This window comes from Haliotis rubra, unplaced genomic scaffold (assembly GCF_003918875.1).
Source record: "Haliotis rubra isolate DU_JTF1 unplaced genomic scaffold, ASM391887v1 Scf382, whole genome shotgun sequence".
Classification (NCBI taxonomy): Eukaryota; Metazoa; Mollusca; class Gastropoda; order Lepetellida; family Haliotidae; genus Haliotis; species Haliotis rubra.
Window position 1 is genome coordinate 315,490 of NW_025767060.1, and position 21,056 is coordinate 336,545.

At 41.5% G+C, this 21,056-nt stretch overlaps 1 protein-coding gene across 1 annotated transcript in view; it reads right to left on the reverse strand.

Annotated features, from left to right (window-relative positions):
- Positions 1-373: 373 nt before the first annotated feature.
- The window catches only part of LOC124286402 (arachidonate 12-lipoxygenase, 12R-type-like), a 38,395-nt gene continuing 17,712 nt past the window's right edge, over positions 374-21,056 (reverse strand). The window contains exons 2-13 of the mRNA XM_046722770.1: positions 11,249-11,346; positions 11,001-11,130; positions 9,756-9,851; positions 9,448-9,544; positions 8,753-8,870; positions 7,633-7,722; positions 7,440-7,500; positions 6,841-6,946; positions 6,088-6,179; positions 4,966-5,139; positions 4,558-4,721; positions 374-561 (exon numbers count right to left, since the gene is read on the reverse strand). Coding sequence (XP_046578726.1) covers positions 444-561; positions 4,558-4,721; positions 4,966-5,139; positions 6,088-6,179; positions 6,841-6,946; positions 7,440-7,500; positions 7,633-7,722; positions 8,753-8,870; positions 9,448-9,544; positions 9,756-9,851; positions 11,001-11,130; positions 11,249-11,346 — 1,344 coding nt within the window. The 3' untranslated portion in view covers positions 374-443. The remainder of the gene's footprint in view (positions 562-4,557; positions 4,722-4,965; positions 5,140-6,087; positions 6,180-6,840; positions 6,947-7,439; positions 7,501-7,632; positions 7,723-8,752; positions 8,871-9,447; positions 9,545-9,755; positions 9,852-11,000; positions 11,131-11,248; positions 11,347-21,056) is intronic.

Consider the following 21,056-nt stretch of genomic DNA (forward strand, 5'->3'; position numbering starts at 1 on the left):
AATTTACGCTATCGTTTGCTTGAAAGGTATGAATTTCGAGTACTCGGGTTCGAGTCGAGTCTCACCCCTCGAGTACTCGAGTCCAAAAAATGGACTCGTGGAAGCCCTACTTACTCGCATAAAATATAAATATATCTTCTAACAGCTTATAGCCTGGTCCCTGGAGTCTGTTCCCTGTGTCTTTTGTGAAAAGGGGAAATAATTATGAAGCCAGAAATTTCTAAATATCAGGGAGAGACCAGTTCCATATATTAACCAGTAAAGACTTTTATACAGTTCAGCTTTTTGTGACTTGTCTTGTACATTGTATGTCACATAATAATTATATTTTGGTATGAATAATTGTGCACGTATATATTTAGGTTAGTCAATATGCTGTAGATGTTTCCTTGGTGTTGGAGATGCTGTCTGTCAAGAAACATCACTGTACCGGATACAATATCTCAGATGCTGACAGAGTTGGGGATGTTCTCAGGAAGGAGAAAGTCGTAGGGTGGAACCCGACACTGTTTGTTGTCAGCGGTGAATGACTGTGTAATTTCTGACAGTTTCATGCGAAACCTGGAAGTAATCACAAAAGTTATAGCAGATATTCAGAGAAGGGTGGTCTTTACATTTTATACCCATAACAGCGGCTGAAAGAGTCAAGATTTTGACCATACATTCAATATTGTAGTGTTATCGAGTAGCACTGCCTGCTCGAGTAAACACGCCTTACGGCTACGTGCCACTAATGACACATGACATACAGCAGACGAAATAAAGATGGCAACCTAACATGGTGCTTGTAGTGTGTCGTCTATAGTAGCGTGCCCACCGCCAAGTTCCAAGGGAACCGCTACAGATTAGATGATACATTGATGTCAGAAGTGCTTTCTTTACTCGTTCGACTCGATGACCTGACTCTGACCTATTCCCTGAATGATGATTCTGGGGCAGTCCTGCCCCTTCAGCAGCTTCGGCGGACTCGGGTGAGATCGTTCTTAATCCTGTAACTGCACGGGGAGATATTGTCAGGAGTGTAAAATACTTGTTATCCCCCGCCACGCGTTTTGCGCGAAGCGGGGGATATAGTATTAGGCTTTGTCCGTCTGTCCGTACGAATTGGAATATCTTAAAAAAGCGTTCTCTAGATTCTTTTCATATTTGGTACCTAGGTTCATCACACTATAAGAAAGGTCAAAGTCAGGTTTGGTGACCTTGACCTTCATTTCAAGGTCACAAGGGGACTTTCACGTTTTACCTGCATGCATCTCAAGAACTGTTCACTGGATTTTCTTCATATTCAATACAAAGCTTTATCTAGGGAATGCGCAGGGCCCACATACTTTTCAAGGTCATGGCGACACTTTGAAGATTTCAGCATGTAAACCTGCATGTTAAGCTATCTCAAGAACCGTTCACTGGATTGTCTTCATATTTGAAACCAAGCTTTATCTAGGGAAGGTGCAGGGCCCAGTCAATTTTGGTGACCTTCATTTACTTTTCAAGGTCACAGAGACACTTTGAAGATTTCAGCATAGGTGACCTTCACTTAATTTTCAAGGTCACAGCGACACTTTGAAGATTTCAGCATGTTAACCTGAATTGTCAGCAAGATATTTAAAAAATAGTTCACTGGATTTTCTTCAGACTTTCAAGACTTCCCTTAAATGTTTTTCAATGAGCAATTTCTTTAGTACTATGCATATTTCATACACTATGACATTAATGTCAAGGTCAAAGTCAGTCTTGAAAATATGTGTAGTCTTGAAAATATGTGTGTGTTTGAACACCTAAAGAGCAAGATATCAAGAGAGATTGACTGGTCATGTTTTTGTTGACATTTAACTTAAACTTTCATTACTTTATAAGTTTGATTTGATAATTTGCGGTGGGGGATGATGTCACCTTGTGACAATGCTTGTTTAAGATTAACTTCGTACTTATCTTTGTGTAACATTTGCTTTTCATTGACATTGTATTTGGATTTTCATGCAGTCAGCATTTTGAACTGACAGGCTGACAGAAATTTCTCTGCTGTGTTTTAGTGATCAGTCCCTGTTCCCGGTTTTCCAAGAGCTGTGTTGTGTATGGACGCAGCTTTCAAGTTCCCGGACATAAATTCTTCCTTCTAATGTCAATTATACTATAAACAAAAAAGTATGGGAACACCCTAAAATTTGATTGTCATATATAAACTGAAACGTGGTGACGTCATTTATACTCTAAGGTAAATGCAACTTTCTGTGTGCTTAATGAACACTTTAAACGACATGTTGGAACATGCAGTGAAGCAACTGATTCAATATTTGTTGAGTTTGAGTGAAATGAAACATTGTTAAAAACAGTGAAAAACAAGGATGCTAAAACACACCAGCACCATGTTTGATTCAAACGCACAAACACAACAGCCTAGTGCATGTGGAAGACAGACTTCCCATGCAGCTTGTGGAGGACTTCCCCCAGTGTCTGTATCAGTGTCTGGAACGAAGTGGAAGCCAATCCGAAAAAAACAAGCTGGGTACACTCAGACTCAGTAGTGGTCAGACAAACCAAACTGATTAACCGTCACATTGTCAACCTGAATACATCCCTTGGGAGGAACTCTCTACTCTCAACTCGACGTGTTCAAAACATGGAGAGGACGTCCTTCACAGAACAATGTTGGAAAGTTAACAATCGACGGGGTCCACCCTTGTGAAGTTCTAGCCAGGAAGTGGCTTAAACATCTTGAGTTTGATGCAATAGATGAGTGTTTTGGCCCACAGTTTCATGTTACTGTGGACCCACAGGAGGTCCTAGCAGCTGCATTCAAACTGAATGTCGAGTAAGGGAGACAACAACCAGCAAAGCTTATGGCACAAGCCATTCCCTCCAAGATGGCGCTATCAACAGCCTGGTGATGGATCCCAACGATTCTTTTGTGACACGGCAGCTGAAAGGCAAAGGTGGCATCAGCAACACCAGGCGTAGCAAGCCTGGCTCCAGGGAAGGCTGGAGAAAGATCGATTGGAATCAAGGCATTGCTTTAACGAAATGCAAGAAAGTGGTGCTAGAACAGTGGCAATAAGACTTGGTGAGATTGAAAAGAGCAGAGAAGAATCTCGGTTTTTAAAAGGAGATGCTGCAACACTTCAAATGAGCAGCACACCAATACAATCAAGATTCAAGCCCGAATTGTCTCTGATCAACTCTTTTCAGTGGAACAGACAACCTCAAACGCCTGAGGCCTATCAGTTAGCTTTCCACAAACACCACTTGCTTATGGCAGAAGCTCAACACCAGCAGCTCAACAAGGCGGAACCTTTCTAGGTTTTGCCAACAATCGCTCTGTATGCAAAGATGTTCCGCGTCCTAAATTAACGGCATTTGACGGTCAAGAAGATTGGGAGTTGGTCTTTTTATCCATTTGAACATATGGCAAGAAGATATCAGTGGGCCAACACCGAAAAAACATATCAAGTCTTTTCATGAATCCCCTCTTTTAGGCCACCCAGGAATGACTGAACAAAGGAGCGCGTTCGACAACTGTTCTTTTGGCACAATCTTTCATCGTATGTAGAGGTGTTCGTTGCAAGGTATCACACATGTCAACCCAAGAATAGGGAAAATCAAACACTCAAAGCTCCCTTACAAGTGTACCAAAGCGGGTCACCTCTAGATCGTGTACAGCTGGACATTCTTAGACCATTTCCAGTATTTGCAAGAGGAATCATCTTGGTCATCATGGATCAATTTACCAAATTGGTCGAGGCCGGCATTTGCCCTTCCAAATCGGTCTGTAAGACTTTTGTGGAAGAGTTTGTCACTAGGTACGGAGTACCAGTTGAAGTCCATACAGATCAAGGAACAAACTTTGATAGCAACTTGTTCAAACATGTCTGCATTTTGCTTGATGTGGGTGGTAAGACAGGACCAATTCTGTATCATCCTTCCTCAAACGGACTGGTTAAAAGGTTTAATCGGAACCCAGCAACTGGAATGTGCATCTGCCATATTTGACATCAGGTTACACCTAATAAACTCATGTTTGGGAGAGAAGTGTATGGGCCTGAAGCTTTGGTCAACAGGATAGCTCCAGAGGAAAACAAATAATGCATTTCAACAGTTTGAAACAGTACCGAAGTGACAACATTATAGAGTAGCACTGCTTGCTTGACAGCCTGCTTACGGCTACGCGCCACTGATGTCACGTGACGTACAGCAGACGAAATAAAGTAGCAGCCTTGACGCAACATGCTTGTCATTTGTCGTCTAAAGTTAGCATGCTCCACGCCAAGTTCCAAGGTGATCGCTACAGCTTAGACACTACAATGTCACATAAGGATGAATACCCTTTGAACTTGAATCAGCAAATACATGCCATAAACTAATATGTGAGTGATGTCAAAACAAGAATGAAAGAATAACTACATTTTATACCAATAATCGTGACTTTAACCAAACATTGAATATGTCAGAGACAGATGAATACCTTTCAATAACATGTTAGAGTTGTGAAAATAAGAAAGAAAGGATATGGTCTGTTGGACCTGTGTATCTATCCTCAGAAAGTCATGCAACACAAATACTTACTCTTGCCATATCTGGACAGCCTTGTGGTCTTGAATGTAGATCGTTTCGAAGTCCCCTAATGCATTTGTAATCTTGGTGCTGAGTAAGTTTGCAACCAAAATCATTTCTGACAGGGTATCCACATCCGGTAGGGCCTTGAGAACATCCTCCACAGCTCGGTGTTCCTGAAAGATTTGCTTACATCCTCGAACCAACTTTCATGCAATATAATACTTTCTGCTTCCAAAAGGAATCAAAAGAATCATTTATTAACGTCAGGCAGAAAGAGGTTATCCACTCACATAACATTGTCATCAGAGAGAGCTGCAAGATATCCATTTTATCACGTACTTTTATCAGCAAGAGTTGCAAGATATCAAGTTTATCACATAGCATTATGCAAGAGGGAGCTTCTACAAGTATAGCTACCTTTTTAGTTGGTGGTGAACCCGTCAGTTTAGTTGGATAGGCCGGCGGAAAGCCAGAGAAGTTGTACTGAGGGAAGTTGACGGCGGCGTGCTGGGCGCTGCAGGTGAAGATGACTGACGTCAGTGTCTTGATCAGCTGATTCAGCTCACGGAACTTGCCACCTCCAGGAACCCCCTGTGTCACGACAGTAAGCGCACATTTGGGGAATAGGTGACTTTGTTCTTGGTACTGCAGTCTCAAATACTCCAAATGAAAAATGTTCAACGGAAATTTAAGACAAAACAGAACGGATAATCTGATTTATAATAGTATTTATTAGTAGTATGGTGTTAACAAGGATGAATACTTTCCACATTGTTCATTCCAGAATGTTTATAAAGTATCTGCTGTCAACAATTGGTAGAGGGGCCAAGGTGTTATGTCAATCTAAATGGCATTGACTTATATAGCAGACACTAAGGCCACACTGTTGAAATTTTATTTTGAATAATTCATTAACATCATCACGTATAATCAGTCGCTGGTAACCCAACGAATTGTCAAAATGACTAAGCCTGCGAGGAGACAACTGCTATTAACTGTGGGGAAAGGAAATCTTGTGATCATTTATCATTCCTTGATTTTCGGTTTGCTAACATTCTTTTCTCTACTTGTTTACCAATAGGAGTATCGATCCAAAGTTTTATACTTGTATCTTCATTTAAACATAAAGGATTTAAACATTGAGGATTATGTTGAATACAAGTACTGCAATTGGGAATATATTGTTAACTTGTGTATTTTAAGTTTTTAAGAATAATAATCGAATTATTATATCTGTATCTTTACAAATAGCAGTTGCATTTTATTTTGTGGTGAGCAGTCATTTTGACCCGAAGGGATAGTTTAACCTGTTTGTTCTATGTTGTCCGTTGCAACAGCCCCCTATATTGTTCTAGTTTTTGGCATTGCAGGTACCACTTTGGTCACCAATAGTGTAAGTTTATCCATCAAACGTACAGTTAAGTATATTTTGAATGGAAATGCGATTTATGTCAGAGATCACTTGTAGTGTATGCCCTTTATAATATTTACATATTATAATGCATATGATTTAATGCAAAAAAAATGATCAAAACTCACATTCATACCGATGCCTCCGTCTTTCGTGCTTGTTACAAGCTCATTGGCCCATGCTTGTATCTCCCGATCACTGAGGAGAGCTTGGTCATTCTCTTCGAAAAAGAGTATGAATTAAACATAATCACAAACTCATGTCACTCAAACAACCTTTACTGACTCTGAAAGTGGATGGATGATAGATGAGGGGGTTCGTCTCACGCCTATTTTGCTATAGTACCATGCAGGAAAGTCGCTTTCTGTAACATATTCTGTATATCCATCACCTGAGGGTTGAGCCAACATCAGTTTTAGCCTTCCCCTGACAAGGGGCAAGTCTTTCGCTGTTAGTGACTTGAGAGCATGAAGTGAAGTCATGCAGGCAAGACTAGCTACATCTTCAGTTGTGCAATACCACCATACATGGACAAGATGAACTACATCTCCAGTTATGCTATTCCCTCATACATGGGCAAGACTAACTACATCTTCAGTTAAGTGATTCCGCCATACATGGGAATCTAGACAATCTATGATCTACTTATGCGCCATACTTATGCACTATTAACTCAACCAGTCCAGCCTGTTAGTAGATACGAATTTAAATGTTGGAAGTCTCTCACATCATAATATTTACAATTTTATTCATTTACAGTAATGCCTTGCGAATATACCATTTTTTCAGTTTCTATGGTTGGTATTTGTACGATATTTGCTGATCGTGTGTGTGTTAATCTACATTGCAATTTTGGCCCAAGTTTTCTGTGAAGGACTTACCGTAGTACAGGTGGACATATTTGGTGACATATGCCTCGATGGCCTCATACACCTTCAAGCCATCATCTCGGTAGTGGTAATTGGGCAAAACACCTTCACCATTTACCTGAGTACAGAAAACAGTTCCCAAACATTAATGAACAAACTGAGATAGGAGGTGGAAAACCAAAAAAACGGAGAAATCAAAGGGAAGGGCTGGTGAAGGCACCATGGGAACAAGAAGAAGGAAGACAATGAGAAGAAGACCGCGATTGCTCACAGTTTTGATAAAGGTTTCATTTTTCATAAATAAACATATATAACATAATATAACCAAGAAGAATAATAATTAGAAGAACAACACCCAAACCACCAAGAACAAGAAGATGAACAAGAAAACGAAGAATTGGCAGGACCCAACCACTGCCTCCTCCAGTACCCGTAGGTAACAAACTGCAGTGATGATAGTGGAGATGACACGACGTCATCACGAGACCAAAGTGTCCACTATCCTACATCAAAGTGTAGTGGATACCATGTACATGACGTAAATACACTAAAACGTGGACTTTCCACAATAACTGCTGAAGTCGCATTCTTCTTCCAACATTTACACATACCCCTCTTCTCTTCAGATCTTCAGGTAGAGTGCCATCAACATCTAGGTGCCAGTCGGGCAGACTGTAAAACAATAAAATGACAATTGCAGCAAACGTAGTCGTAATTAAATTACACGTATTTATTTATTGTCTTTATTGTCAGGCGTGTTAATTTCCTGGTGCAAATGGAACTTGTTAATCAACCCACACTAACCTTTTGGCCATAAGATGTTCGACACCTTCTACTCCAACAGACATCAACGTGTTCAAAGCACCTCCGTCCAGCAGCAGTTCTCGGCCTTTCCTTATTACATGGAAAACCGTATGACAGGATGAGGTATGAAAACCTAGATGTAGTTTCATAATGCTGAACAAATGTAAGTTTTAGTACCATGTCTTTGATTGGTTTCAGTTCAGAAGACATTAACACTTGTCACCACGAGACAGAAATCTGAAGTTGTTATGCGGTATAAACATTGAGGTACCATAATATTGAGGTACAATTGCAGATGACAAGTCGAGCAAGTGTATAATTGTTCTATTATTATCTTTTTGTATCATTGTAAGAAGGAGTTGTTTATCCACAGTACTACCTCCATTGTTCATTATACCGCACCGCTTAAAGAAAGTATAATTGATCTAATTTGAAGTTCACGATTTTGTGAATATATACTGACAGAAACAAATAAAGGATCACGGGAAAATTCAAGCGTTCCTTTTTCTATTCAAAGCTGGTGATGAAAACTGGAAAATATTAAAGGAATGCTTAAATTTTTCTGTGATCCTTAATTTGTTTCTCTCAGTATATAATAGCGCGGCTGTAAAATCCCTTTCTATGAATTAAAGTACTATGATGACAGGTTGACATAGCGGACCTTCCACCAGGGACCTGCAGGAAGAAAACCTCATTGAGCCTGTACATCTAAAGCATGTATGTGAGCAGGCCGCCCAAAATTGCCTTCTCGGGATTGTTCATAATTTATGGCTAGGGGGTGATGATGATTTTAAGGGGGCACAAACCCATTTTGATCTGGGGAGCTATAGGGGGTCATCAATTTTGTACACACGAACTGGGGTGTGTGTGTGTGTGTGTGTGTGTGGGTGTGTCAGCAATTTTGTACATAAAAATATGATTAAAATTATGCTTAGAAATTATAGGAACGGGAGGAGGGGGTCATTGATTTTGTACATGACATTCAGGGGGGTCAATTATTTTGTACATACATTATAGGGGGGGGGGCATTCACATTGTACATGCTTTTCCACAAAAATCATCATCACCCACCACCCCTACCCCCCTAGCCATAAATTATGAACGGTCCCCTTGTACGTACTCGTTGATAGCCATTGTGCCAACGAGGTGCGGTGCCAGGAGCTTGTAGATAGGGTGATACTGAGAGAGATGCCTGTGAGTAGACAGATCCACCCCCTCCATCAGCAGATGGGTGATCCCTGCACAGGTAGATCGGGTTGTTAACATATACTACTCACATTTTGCTAAGGATCACAAAATTTCACAACTTTACTTAAAGGTAGATCTATAATTTGAAATGGATAAATAATAATATGGTTACCCCTCTTTAGGCAAACAGTCACTTTAATCTATGCACTCGATACATGAGTAACCATAAAAGTGGTTTTCATGGCACCAATCAAACATTTTGCAAATCATGGAACGAGACATTGACAAGTACACAACACATGTCAATGGTAGGTATGGGATCAACAAGATGAAATGGCATACTGAAACCTAGGATCTATGCTTACAATAAGCTTAGATATTTAAACCAAATTTGACCCCACATGACAGTTTTCTGTTGAATCCATGATTTGATCCTTAGCAAAGTGTGAATAGTATATATAGAAGTAAAATATGAATGGGAAGTATAAACACTGAAAGCCTGTCATGAAAGTAGATATTTGTAGAAAACCATGATTGGGAAATACGATCAAAGAAAGCCTGTCATTAGGGTAGATATAGCTTAGTAAACCATGTTGGGTTGTTATCTGGTTGTTGCATGAACTTTACCCAGGTGAGCTACACTCTGGTGGTATGTCGCCTCCGCTTGGTTGTACCACATCTTCGCCAGCAGCCACACATTCCGGTCATCTGACGGCAGGAACACCTGGTGTCGAGGAATAATTGTAAAACATCAACCGGTCTCATGTATCTAATGGAACAGATTACACTGGCATAAAAGCACACCGAACTGTGGACATTCACCGAAGGTATGAGTGAGAATATAACACCAAGTTCTTCTGTATAGGATAGGCAGCACTGTACTTATCACATACATTTAGTGAAACACACCTATAAACAGAGAATCAGAATGTTACCGGATTGTCAGGCCCTTTTTCCTGGAACAGCTGGATGGCGACCGGAAGTAGCTCGCCACTGTTGTTTCTGTACAGCAGCAGGATTGGGGCACATACCTAGAGGTAAATATATTGCACGTTGAAAAAGACCCGTGAAGGTCCGGGGTAGAATGAACCTTCAGTAACCCATGCTTGTCGTAAGAGGCGACTAACGGGATCAGGTGGTCAGGCTCGCTGGCTTGGTTGACACATGTCATCGGTTCCCAATTGCGGAGATCGATGCTCATGCTGTTGGTCACTGGATTGTCTTGTCTAGACTTGATTACTTACATACCGCCGCCATATAGCTGGAATATTGCTGAGTGCGGCGTAAAACTGAACTCACTCACCTTATGCAAATGCGATCATCGTCACAATAACTGGGCCCAGCTAAATGTATTCTAGAGGTATTCCATATGCTGAAACAGTATCTTTGAAATGGCGACCAACTCCAGCCTATCGGTTTTCTCACACTTCGCTTCTTTATCAATATCTCGCCCGATTAAGGCTGTACTTGATGAATTAATATATGGAGACCAACGAGGCCATATGTCTATGTGTATCCCAAAATGAATAGGAGTAATACAAACAAAACGATCGATGATGAAAATGTTTTGTTTTCCTGCAATCTGGGATCTTCAATTATATTGGAACATAACTCTCAAAACCTAAACAGTGTTAGCATCTCACTCGCACATACGTACTCTCACACACAGTACGCAATAATAAAACAACAACAATATACATATAGATATGGTTTCAATTAGGGCTGCGCAATATAACCGGTTTAACGGTATTTACCAGTTCACACATGAAACCATACGTATTGCGATACGCTGATCAAACACCGGTAATTTGACATGCATTCGGAAAACTTCGTAACACTCCGAAATCTTGATGATTGTGGTAAGGGTGGTGGGAATGATCGCGGTGAAAGTAACATTTAACTTTTTATTAAGGTCAATCAAGCATAGTGATTTTGTTGTGATTCTGATTTATAAATCACACATTAACTCGATTATAAGTAGTTTTTTGTTAAAAAGAACATCTTGCAATACATATCGCAATATATCGCAATATGAAAATTCTCTGCAATACCCACCCTAGTTTCCATCGAGGAACTGGATTCAAACAGTGCATGAGAGTGAGTATTGTCTGAAACTAATGTGTACTTAATCCCGCTCATGTTCAGCAGCTATACTTGACCTGATGAAGGTAATGACTTACATGATAGTCTGGACTGCAAGGGATGCCTTCCAGAATTCCCAAGTCGCAATAAAACAGCTTCTCATGTGCAAGAGCTTGATCCAAAGACATGTCCAGGAAAGGCTTCAGGTGACTCTCCTGAACAGCTAATCTAAATGATACACATCCAAGAGTAAGTATCGGTTATAGGTGGACTATACGCGCTGACATAGGTAGGCTGTATCGTCCTCGACAACATTGTGACTGCCGACTTGGACAGTTTAACTTACCTGTCTGGGATCTTTGCGCAGAGACGGATTAAATGAGGACAGACACCCGCAAGTCTTTGGCGACCGAAAAACCAGTCTTCCTCCCAATGTGCAATGGTCTGAAAGCATCACTATTATGTAAATATGTTTTTGTTTTTTTAATCAACATATTACCAGAGTTAACATTTTTTTACCAGACTCCCTGTTACGATATCAGACATACATCCAGAGGAACCCATGAAGGTCCGGGTTAGAATGAACCTTCAGTAACCCATGCTTGTTGTAAGAGGCGACTAACGGGATCGGGCGGCAAGGCTCGCGGAATTGGTTGACACATGTCATCGGTTCCCTATTGCGCAGATCGATGCTCACGCTGTTGGTCACTGGACTGTCTGGTCCAGACTCGATTATTTACAGACCGCCGCCATATAGCTGGAATATTGCTGAGTGCGGCGTAAAACTAAATTCACTCAATCACTCATCCAGAGGAAACGAATGCCTCTTGTGGTTTGAATAGATACACTCATATGGTGATGTATATTCGGTAGTTACAAGAACATATGTCAATATAAAAGATTTATATCCGAGATTGACAATAGTTGTGAACAAGTTTATAGATCTGAGGTTAATATTATAGACAGAAGAGAATTGGTTGACACTTGGGATTCGAATAACATCCTTTCACAGCATATTTATAGAAACTGACGGGGTGGGAAACAGCCGTCCAGAAATACCAATTAAAGACAGCCATGTCTGGACTAGTACAATAGGCACCAATATAAGAAATCTAGTGCATAATAATATGTTTAACTAGGCGTCGGGGAAGGTTCCAACAAACAGGGGTAGAATGCTCACTGTGTATAAAAAAAAAAATAATAAAAAAAAGGGGCGGTGGGGTAGCCTAATGGTTAAAGCGTTGGCTCGTCACACCGAAGACCCGTGTTCGAATCCCCACATGGGCACAATGTGTGAAGCCTATTTCTGGTGTCCCCCGCCGTGATGTTGCTGGAATATTGCTAAAAGCGGCGTAAAACCAAACTCAGTCAGTCAGTCAGTGTATAAAAAAATATTCTGTTCACTTCTGCCCAAAGAGATATGTTTTTCTGTCATATATCTATTTTTAAGTTCATTTTGAAAACTTTTAGTGATGGTTTAGTTGGGGTAATTTCAATTTACATTTATAAACAAAAGATTTGGATAAAACTTATATTAAATGAATAACACGATCATTTCAATATCCCCCCTCATTCCAAACAAAACTAAATTTTTTCCAAACTTCCTTGACCTTATGAAACTCCCCAAAGAGTTGTAAAATATCTCCTTGTTCTGTACTAAAGAAACTGCAAACTGAACTCTCTGCCTTATCAATTCTAAATAAGTATACATTTGTATTTGTATTATTCTATGCAAGTCTACATTGAAACCATCGTAATTTTGTGTCTTGAGTAATCTTATATAAATTTTGAGTTATGACAGTGTCATTTTGCCATTTAAGCTGTGATTTGTGGTTACTTTTGGAAGAAAGCAATGTATGGTATATGTTGGAAATTGTTTATTAAACAAGAAATGCAAAAGGAAATTATTAAAATTGGGGACCCATAACATTACTGAACACATCCTATAAACTCATACCTTCAGTTTTAGCAGAAAGGCTAAAGAAAGAGTTGCCTTCTTTGATTCAGGATGATCGCACTGGCTTCATAGCAAACAGATACATTGTGATAATATTCGTCTAATCTATGACATACTTCTTCATACAATAACACCTGATTTGCCATGAACGCTTTCGTTGGTTTACTTTGAGAAAGCTTATAATTACAAAACCTTGAAAGTAAAAATATTATAGAATGGGTTTCAACCTTTTATGGTGATATTCACTCTAATTTCACCATAAATGGAAATATTTCACCTCAGATTTCTGTTCAAATAGGTTGTAGACAAGGTGATCCTCTCTCATCATACTTTTTTGTTGTGTGCTAAAATTCTTGCAAATTTAGTCAAGAACAAAAACGATATAACTGGAATCAATATTGATCAGAAAACATACACTCTCTCCCAATATGCTGGAGGAAGTAAAAGGTCATTTGAAGCTACAACTGAAACTCTCAGTCAGGTTTAATGATGTAAAAATGTTAATATTGTCCACAACCGTGCGTACAAGGGCATCATTTTTGTATGTGTTTCACGTAGCCACCAAATTCTGAAAATGGGTCGATCGGTCGGGGGAAAAAAACTTATTAAAGACAAAATTATCCGAATAATGTTCTTGATTCTCATTTATTGTCATTCTTTTTACAATTTCTCGTGTTCTTTGGACTTGCGGCAGCAACTGATTAAAACATTTTAGATAGAAAAACGTTTTATATGACGAGGCAGTACGTTTTAGGTTCGAGTCGGCGGTGTTTGAATGTAAAAAAAGGTTTTTGAGGGGGTCGGCAATAAAATTAGAAGGGTCGGTCGGGCGATGAGAAACACAGAAAATAAAAATGCTGCCCCAATTGCATCATCTCTCACAAGCCTTTTGAGGCCTGAATAGACATTGCAATAACAAGTCACAAACTGTTCACCAACGGAAATCTATATGAGTTTCACTAACAGGCCACAGGTGTATCCAAGCTTGAGTAATCGCATCGTAAACAAGTCAGAGAGCATGGGTACCGTACTGGCACAGCTAGAAACACAATCAGGATGAAACCAGATCATAGCCAACTGACCTCCGCAAAGCCAATTGCTCTGATTATAAGATGAACCATATAATTTGCATGTCTTAAACCCCTACGTACAAGAAGAGCCACATCATAACGCAAGCCCGTGAATACAGGTATGACGTCTGTCTACGTGAATAACATTATTAATCGTAAGGAGGAAGTACGCTTAAACAACAGAACTAATTTACCAAGTATTTAGCCTCGTCACAACTAAGTATTTGACCTGTATGAACAAAATGAAACGAGAACTTTGAAATATTAAAATCTCCCTTGTCACTAAACCTACATAATATGGTACGGGATAGCCGGATTTCTTGTAAATCGTTGTCACTTGATCAATGCTGTATATCTTCTTTGTCAAGTGGTGCTTCTGCAAAAGCCATCTTTTAAAAGCCCCCAAGTGTACTTGTATCCGCCCAAAGAAAAGGGCCAATGTTTTCAGGATCAATAGCACCTTAAATCAACAAAATGAAAACATGGAGTCACAGTGGTGCTATACAGAATGTCTATGGCCTTACATTCAAACAAATCTATGTTTTGCTATGCAACATGTGTACCACCTATCACCTATTTTACACTAATTCAAGTCTCAATCCAGAATGTCTATGGTCTTACATTCAATCAAATCTCTGTGTTGCTAAGCAACATGATTGTACAATCTTACACTTATTCAAGTGACTCTGGTGCTATACAGTGCATGTATTTCTATGGTCTTTACATTCAATCAAATCCCTGTGTTGCTAAGCAACACGTGTACAATCTTACACTTATTCTAGTGACTGTGGTGCTACACAGGATTTCCATGGTCTTACATTCAATCACATCTCTGTGTTGCTAAGCAACGCGTGTACAATCTTACACTTATTCAAGTGATTGTGGTGCTATACAGTATGTCTATGGTCTTTACATTCAATCAAATCTCTGTGTTGCTAAGCAACATATGTACAATCAATTCAAGTCACTGTGGTGCTACATAGAATGTATATAGGATCACATTCAAACAAATCTCATAGAACCTTTATAGGCAACTCACGCTATAGCCCAATGAAAATGTCTCCTTGGTTGGCAGTTTTTTTACCTAAAAAAGAAGTCATAATATGTTTAGTTAGTGTGAGTTGGGCGTTTCGTTTATCTAAATAATCTAAGATTTGGAGATTCCAAATACATTCCTTTCATAACTGTATGCCACTGAACATGAGCATGGTGGTGACAAACCCAAGACAATATAATTAGGACAGTTCTGGGGTTGAAACGTAGTCATCACATTCTGGCACGAATAAGGAGTGAGTGGGTATGGCTTTACGCCGCTTTTAGCAATATTCCGGCAATATCACGGCGGGGGACACCAGAAATGGGCTTCACATATAGTATCCATGTGGGGAATCGAACCCGGGTCTTTGGCGTGACGAGCGGACGCGTTAACCACTGGGCTACCCTGGGCAACTGTGTCATACCGGCCAGAAGACAGTTTTGTCGTCGGAGGCTAACAGTTGGGAGTGCAAAGTACATTATTTAATATCTTGCTGAGGGGATTATTATTGTACAGACATGGGGACCTGTAATAAACCTACAAGTTGTGATATTACGACATGTTGTGTTTACTTCTATACATCATATAGATTGTGCGGCAGTAGCCCTCACTTCCTGGTTTCCTCATGTAAATGGGATATACCTACATACCTAATTACATAAACTTTTGACAAATCCACTGTGTAACAGTGACTAATCAGTCAACTTTTTATCGGTTAATGCTTAGATCGATGATGTTTTCCTTCATGGAACTCAACCAGTTTAATTATAGATCTAGAAAATTGGGTTTAAATAAAGGCGTCAAATATATCAAATGTGTACTGGTAAAATAACATGGTATTATAATATGACCTAACTAAATATCAAAGTACAAAACAGAGAGATGGGATCCAAATCAAAATCAGTCATAATACAATGCACGCATCAGAAATGGGATATTTACAACTAAAGGGCATTCTTGGTCGGGTTGAAGAACATGCTCCCTATGCTATGCGTATTTATATATAAACACCGTCTTCACAGATGGTAGCGAAAAGTCTCATGTCACGCTCCGTTGCGTCAGCCGGCAAATCGTCTCCCGACAGCTATTGAGCGCTAGTTGACGTGGTTGACTGACGGGTTGAAGCCTTAGATGACTAGCCCTTTAACGGGTGGACTGACCCATCCGTCTATACGATCACCCCCGCTTTATAAGCCTCGATTTGCCGGTGAACGCAACTGAGCGTGAATGAAGACTGGGCAGCCATCGGTTGAGACAGCGAATGCATATATACAAGTCGAGGAGATGGTATACATGTATATGGGTGGACCGATTCCTCAAGTCTTAAACGGTGAGGTGATGGTATAGAACGGTGGACTGACTCCACGAGGCTTAGAATGCGAGATGATGGTATATAAGGGTGAACTGACTCTACGAGGCTTACAATTCGGGATTATGGTACAGAAGGGTGGACTGACTCCACAAGGTTTACAAGGCGAGGTGATGGTATAGAAGGGTGGACTGACTCAACATGGTATACAAGGCGAGGTGATGGTATAGAAGGGTGGACTGATTCAACATGGTTTACAATGCGAGGTGATGGTATAGAAGGGTGGACTTACTACACGAGGATTACAAGGCGACTTGAAGGTGTAGAAGGGTGGACTGACTCAACAAGGTTTACAAGGCGAGGTGATGGTATAGAAGGGTGGACTGACTCAACAAGGTTTACAAGGCAAGGTCATCGTTTAGAAGGGTGATATGACTCAACGTGGTTTACAATGCGAAGTGATGGTATAGAAGGGTGGACTGACTTCACAAGGTTTATAGGGTGAGGTGATGGTATAGAAGGGTGGACTGACTCCACAAGGTTTACAAGGCGAGGTGATGGTATAGAAGGGTGATCTGACTCCACAATGTTTACAAGGCGAGATGATGGTAGAGAAGGGTGAACTGACTTCACAAGGTTTACAGGGTGAGGTGATGGTATAGAAGGGTGAAGTGACTCCACAAGGTTTACAAGGCGAGGTGATGGTAGAGAAGGGTGGACTGACTCCACAAGGTTTACAATGCAAGGTGATGGTATAGAAGGGTAAACTGATTCACAAGGTTTACAGGGTGAGGTGATGGTATAGAACGGTAAACTGACTCCACGAGGTTTACAAGGTGAGTTGATGGTAGAGAAGGGTGGACTGACTCCACAAGGTTTACAGGGTGAGGTGATGGTATAGAAGGGTAAACTGACTCCACAAGGTTTACAAGGCGAGTTGATGGTAGAGAAGGGTGGACTGACTCCACAAGGTTTATAGGGTGAGGTGATGGTATAGAAGGGTGGACTGACTCCACAAGGTTTACAAGGCGAGGTGATGGTATAGAAGGGTAAAATGACTCCACAAGGTTTACAAGGCGAGGTGATGGTAGAGAAGGGTGGACTGACTCCACAAGGTTTACAAGACGAGATGATGGTACAGAAGAGTGGGCTGACTCCACAAAGTTTACAAGGCGAGATGATGGTATAGAAGGGTGAAGTGACTCCACAAGGTTTACAAGGCGAGGTGATGGTATAGAAGGATGAACTGACTCCACAAGGCTTACAAGGCGAGGTGATGGTATAGAAGGGTAGACTGACTCCACAAGGTTTACAATGCAAGGTGATGGTATAGAAGGGTGGACTGACTCCACAAGGTTTACAAGGCGAGGTGATGGTATAGAAGGGTAAACTGACTCCACAAGGTTTACAAACCGACGTGATGGTACAGAAGGGTAAACTGACTCCACAAGGTTTACAAGTCGAGGTGATGGTACAGAAGGGTGGACTGACTCCACAAGGTTTACAAGCCGAGGTGATGGTACAGAAGGGTAAACTGAATCCACAAGGTTTACAAGTCGAGGTGATGGTACAGAAGGGTGGACTGACTCCACAAGGTTTACAAGTGGAGGTGATGGTATAGAAGGGTAAACTGACTCCACAGGGTTTACAAGGCAATGTGATGGTATAGAAGGGTGGACTGACTCCACAAGGTTTGAAGGGAGAGGTGATGGTACAGAAGGAGGGACTGACTTCACAATGTTTACAAGGCGAGGTGATGGTATAGAAGGGTGGACTGACTCAACATGGTATACAATGCGAGGTGATGGTATAGAAGGGTGGACTGACTACACGATGTTTACAAGACGAGATGATGGCACAGAAGGGTGGACTGACCCCACAAGGTTTACAAGGCGAGGTGATGGTATAGAAGGGTGATCTGACTCCACAAGCTTTACAAGACGAGGTGATGGTATAGAAGGGTAGACTGACTCCACAAGATTTACAAGACGAGGTGATGGTATAGAAGGGTAGACGGACTCCACAAGGTTTACAAGGCGAGGAGATGGTAGAGAAGGGTAGACTGACTCCACAAGGTTTACAAGACGAGGTGATTGTATAGAAAGGTAGACTGACTCCACAAGGCTTACAAGACGAGGTGATGGTATAGAAGGGTAGACTGACTCCACAAGGTTTACAAGGCGAGGAGATGGTATAGAAGGGTAGACTGACTCCACAAGGCTTACAAGACGAGGTGATGGTATAGAAGGGTAGACTGACTCCACAAGGTTTACAAGGCGAGGAGATGGTATAGAAGGGTAGACTGACTCCACAAGGATTACAAGACGAGGTGATGGTATAGAAGGGTAGTCTGACTCCTCAAGGTTTACAAGACGAGGTGATGGTATAGAAGGGTAGACTGACTCCACAAGGTTTACAAGGCGAGGAGATGGTAGAGAAGGGTAGACTGACTCCACAAGGTTTACAAGGCGAGGTGATGGTATAGAAGGGTAGACTGACTCCACAAGGTTTACAAGACGAGGTGATGGTATAGAAGGGTAGACTGACTCCACAAGGTTTACAAGGCGAGGGGATGGTAGAGAAGGGTAGACTGACTCCACAAGGTTTACAAGACGAGATGATTGTATAGAAGGGTAGACTGACTCCACAAGGCTTACAAGACGAGGTGATGGTATAGAAGGGTAGACTGACTCCACAAGGTTTACAAGGCGAGGAGATGGTATAGAAGGGTAGACTGACTCCACAAGGCTTACAAGACGAGGTGATGGTATAGAAGGGTAGACTGACTCCACAAGATTTACAAGGCGAGGTGATGGTACAGAAGGGTAAACTGACTCCACAAGGTTTACAATGAGACGTGATGGTATAGAAGGGTGGACTGACTCCACAAGGTTTTCAATGCCACATGGTGGTATAGAAAGTTGGACTGACTCCACAAGGTTTACAAGGCGAGGTGATGGTACAGAAGGGTGGACTGACTCCACAAGGTTGACAGGGTGAGGTGATGGTATAGAAGGGTAAACTGACTCCACAAGGTTTAGAAGGTGAGGTGATGGTATAGAAGGGTGATCTGACTCCACAAGGTTTACAAGGCGAGATGATGTTAGAGAAGGGTGAACTGACTCCACAAGGTTTACAGGGTGAGGTGATGGTATAGAAGGGTGAAGTGACTCCACAAGGTTTACAAGGTGAGGTGATGGTAGAGAAGGGTGGACTGACTCCACAAGGTTTACAATGCAAGGTGATGGTATAGAAGGGTAAACTGATTCACAAGGTTTACAGGGTGAGGTGATGGTATAGAACGGTAAACTGACTCCACAAGGTTTACAAGGCGAGTTGATGGTACAGAAGGGTGGACTGACTCCACAAGGTTTACAGGGTGAGGTGATGGTATAGAACGGTAAACTGACTCCACAAGGTTTACAAGGCGAGTTGATGGTAGAGAAGGGTAAAATGACTCCACAAGGTTTACAAGGCGAGGTGATGGTAGAGAAGGGTAAACTGACTCCACAAGGTTTACAAAGCGAGTTGATGGTATAGAAGGGTGAAGTGACTCCACAAGGTTTAAAAGGCGAGTTGATGGTAAAGAATGGTGGACTGACTCCACAAAGTTTACAAGGCGAGGTGATGGTATAGAAGGGTGGACTGACTCCACAAGGCTTACAAGACGAGATGATGGTACAGAAGAGTGGACTGACTCCACAAAGTTTACAAGGCGAGATGATGGTATAGAAGGGTGAAGTGACTCCACAAGGTTTACAAGGCGAGGTGATGGTATAGAAGGGTGAACTGACTCCACAAGGCTTACAAGACGAGGTGATGGTATAGAAGGGTAGACTGACTCCACAAGGTTTACAATGCAAGGTGATGGTATAGAAGGGTGGACTGACTCCACAAGGTTTACAAGGCGAGGTGATGGTATAGAAGGGTAAACTGACTCCACAAGGTTTACAAGGCGAGGTGATGGTACAGAAGGGTGGACTGACTCCACAAGGTTTACAAGGCGAGGTGATGGTATAGAAGGGTGGACTGACTCCACAAGGTTTACAGGGCGAGGTGATGGTACAGAAGGGTAAACTGACTCCACAAGGTTTACAAGTCGAGGTGATGGTACAGAAGGGTGGACTGACTCCACAAGGTTTACAAGTCGAGGTGATGGTATAGAAGGGTAAACTGACTCCACAAGGTTTACAAGGCAAGGTGATGGTATAGAAGGGTGGACTGACTCCACAAGGTTTACAAGGCGAGGTGATGGTATAGAAGGGTGGACTGACTCCACAAGGTTTACAAGGCGAGGTGATTTGTATAGAAGGGTAGACTGACTCCACAAGGCTTACAAGACGAGGTGATGGTATAGAAGGGTAGACTGACTCCACAAGGTTTACAAGGCGAGGAGATGGTATAGAAGGGTAGACTGACTCCACAAGGCTTACAAGACGAGGTGATGGTATAGAAGGGTAGACTGACTCCACAAGGTTTACAAGGCGAGGTGATGGTATAGAAGGGTAGACTGACTCCACAAGGATTACAAGACGAGGTGATGGTATAGAAGGGTAGTCTGACTCCTCAAGGTTTACAAGACGAGGTGATGGTATAGAAGGGTAGACTGACTCCACAAGGTTTACAAGGCGAGGAGATGGTAGAGAAGGGTAGACTGACTCCACAAGGTTTACAAGGCGAGGTGATGGTATAGAAGGGTAGACTGACTCCACAAGGTTTACAAGACGAGGTGATGGTATAGAAGGGTAGACTGACTCCACAAGGTTTACAAGGCGAGGGGAT